The 626-nt window shown below is 65.7% G+C and overlaps 1 protein-coding gene across 5 annotated transcripts in view; it reads right to left on the reverse strand.

Annotated features, from left to right (window-relative positions):
• The window catches only part of DACH1 (dachshund family transcription factor 1), a 530,916-nt gene extending 530,296 nt beyond the window's left edge, over positions 1 to 620 (reverse strand). For all 5 annotated transcript variants that reach the window (XM_025197329.1, XM_025197328.1, XM_025197326.1 and 2 more), the window contains exon 1: positions 240 to 620. In XM_025197329.1, coding sequence (XP_025053114.1) covers positions 240 to 520 — 281 coding nt within the window. In that variant the 5' untranslated portion in view covers positions 521 to 620. The remainder of the gene's footprint in view (positions 1 to 239) is intronic.
• Between the last annotated feature and the right edge of the window lie 6 nt (positions 621 to 626).

Below are 626 nucleotides of genomic sequence, written 5' to 3' on the forward strand. Positions count from 1 at the left end.
GACACCGGGAAGAGGCGCGGCGATGGCCCGGGCTGCATGTGCGAGGCTGGGATGGAGCCGGGATGGGGGGTGGGGGGGCTCACCGTGGCTCTGTGTGTGCGTGTGCATGTGTGTGCATGTGCATGGGTGCGGGTGTACATGGCTGTGAGCGTGCACAGTGTGTGAGTGTGCATGGGTATGCATATGCATGGGTGCGGGTGTGCAAGGGTGCGTGTGCGCGCGCGCGCCTCGCCTTTTACCTCGCGTTGGTGCAGTCGTTGTAGAGGGTCTCGAAATCCTTCCTGGAGATGAGTTTGCAGCGGTTGACGCCGGGCTGGATGGCCCCCAGCCCCCGCAGGATGCGGACCTGCTCCACGTTGCACACCACGGGCGTGATCTCCAGCCGCTTCAGCTTGGTGTAGACCGTGTGCAAGCCCCCGACCAAGTGCTTGAGGAAGAGGTCGAAAGCCTGGGGCAGGCAGATGAGCTCGCAGCCCTCCACGGTGAAGGAGGCCACCTTGGCCCCCCTCAGATCCACCATCTTGCACTCATTATTCTGGGGGGTGTTCTCCACCGGGGACGGGGTGGAGTACACGGGCTTGCCGGGCAGGCTGCCCCCGGCGCTGGGCGCGCTGGCGCTGGGAGCG

The sequence above is a fragment of the Alligator sinensis genome, unplaced genomic scaffold (assembly GCF_000455745.1).
Source record: "Alligator sinensis unplaced genomic scaffold, ASM45574v1 scaffold241_1, whole genome shotgun sequence".
NCBI classification, from domain to species: domain Eukaryota; kingdom Metazoa; phylum Chordata; order Crocodylia; family Alligatoridae; genus Alligator; species Alligator sinensis.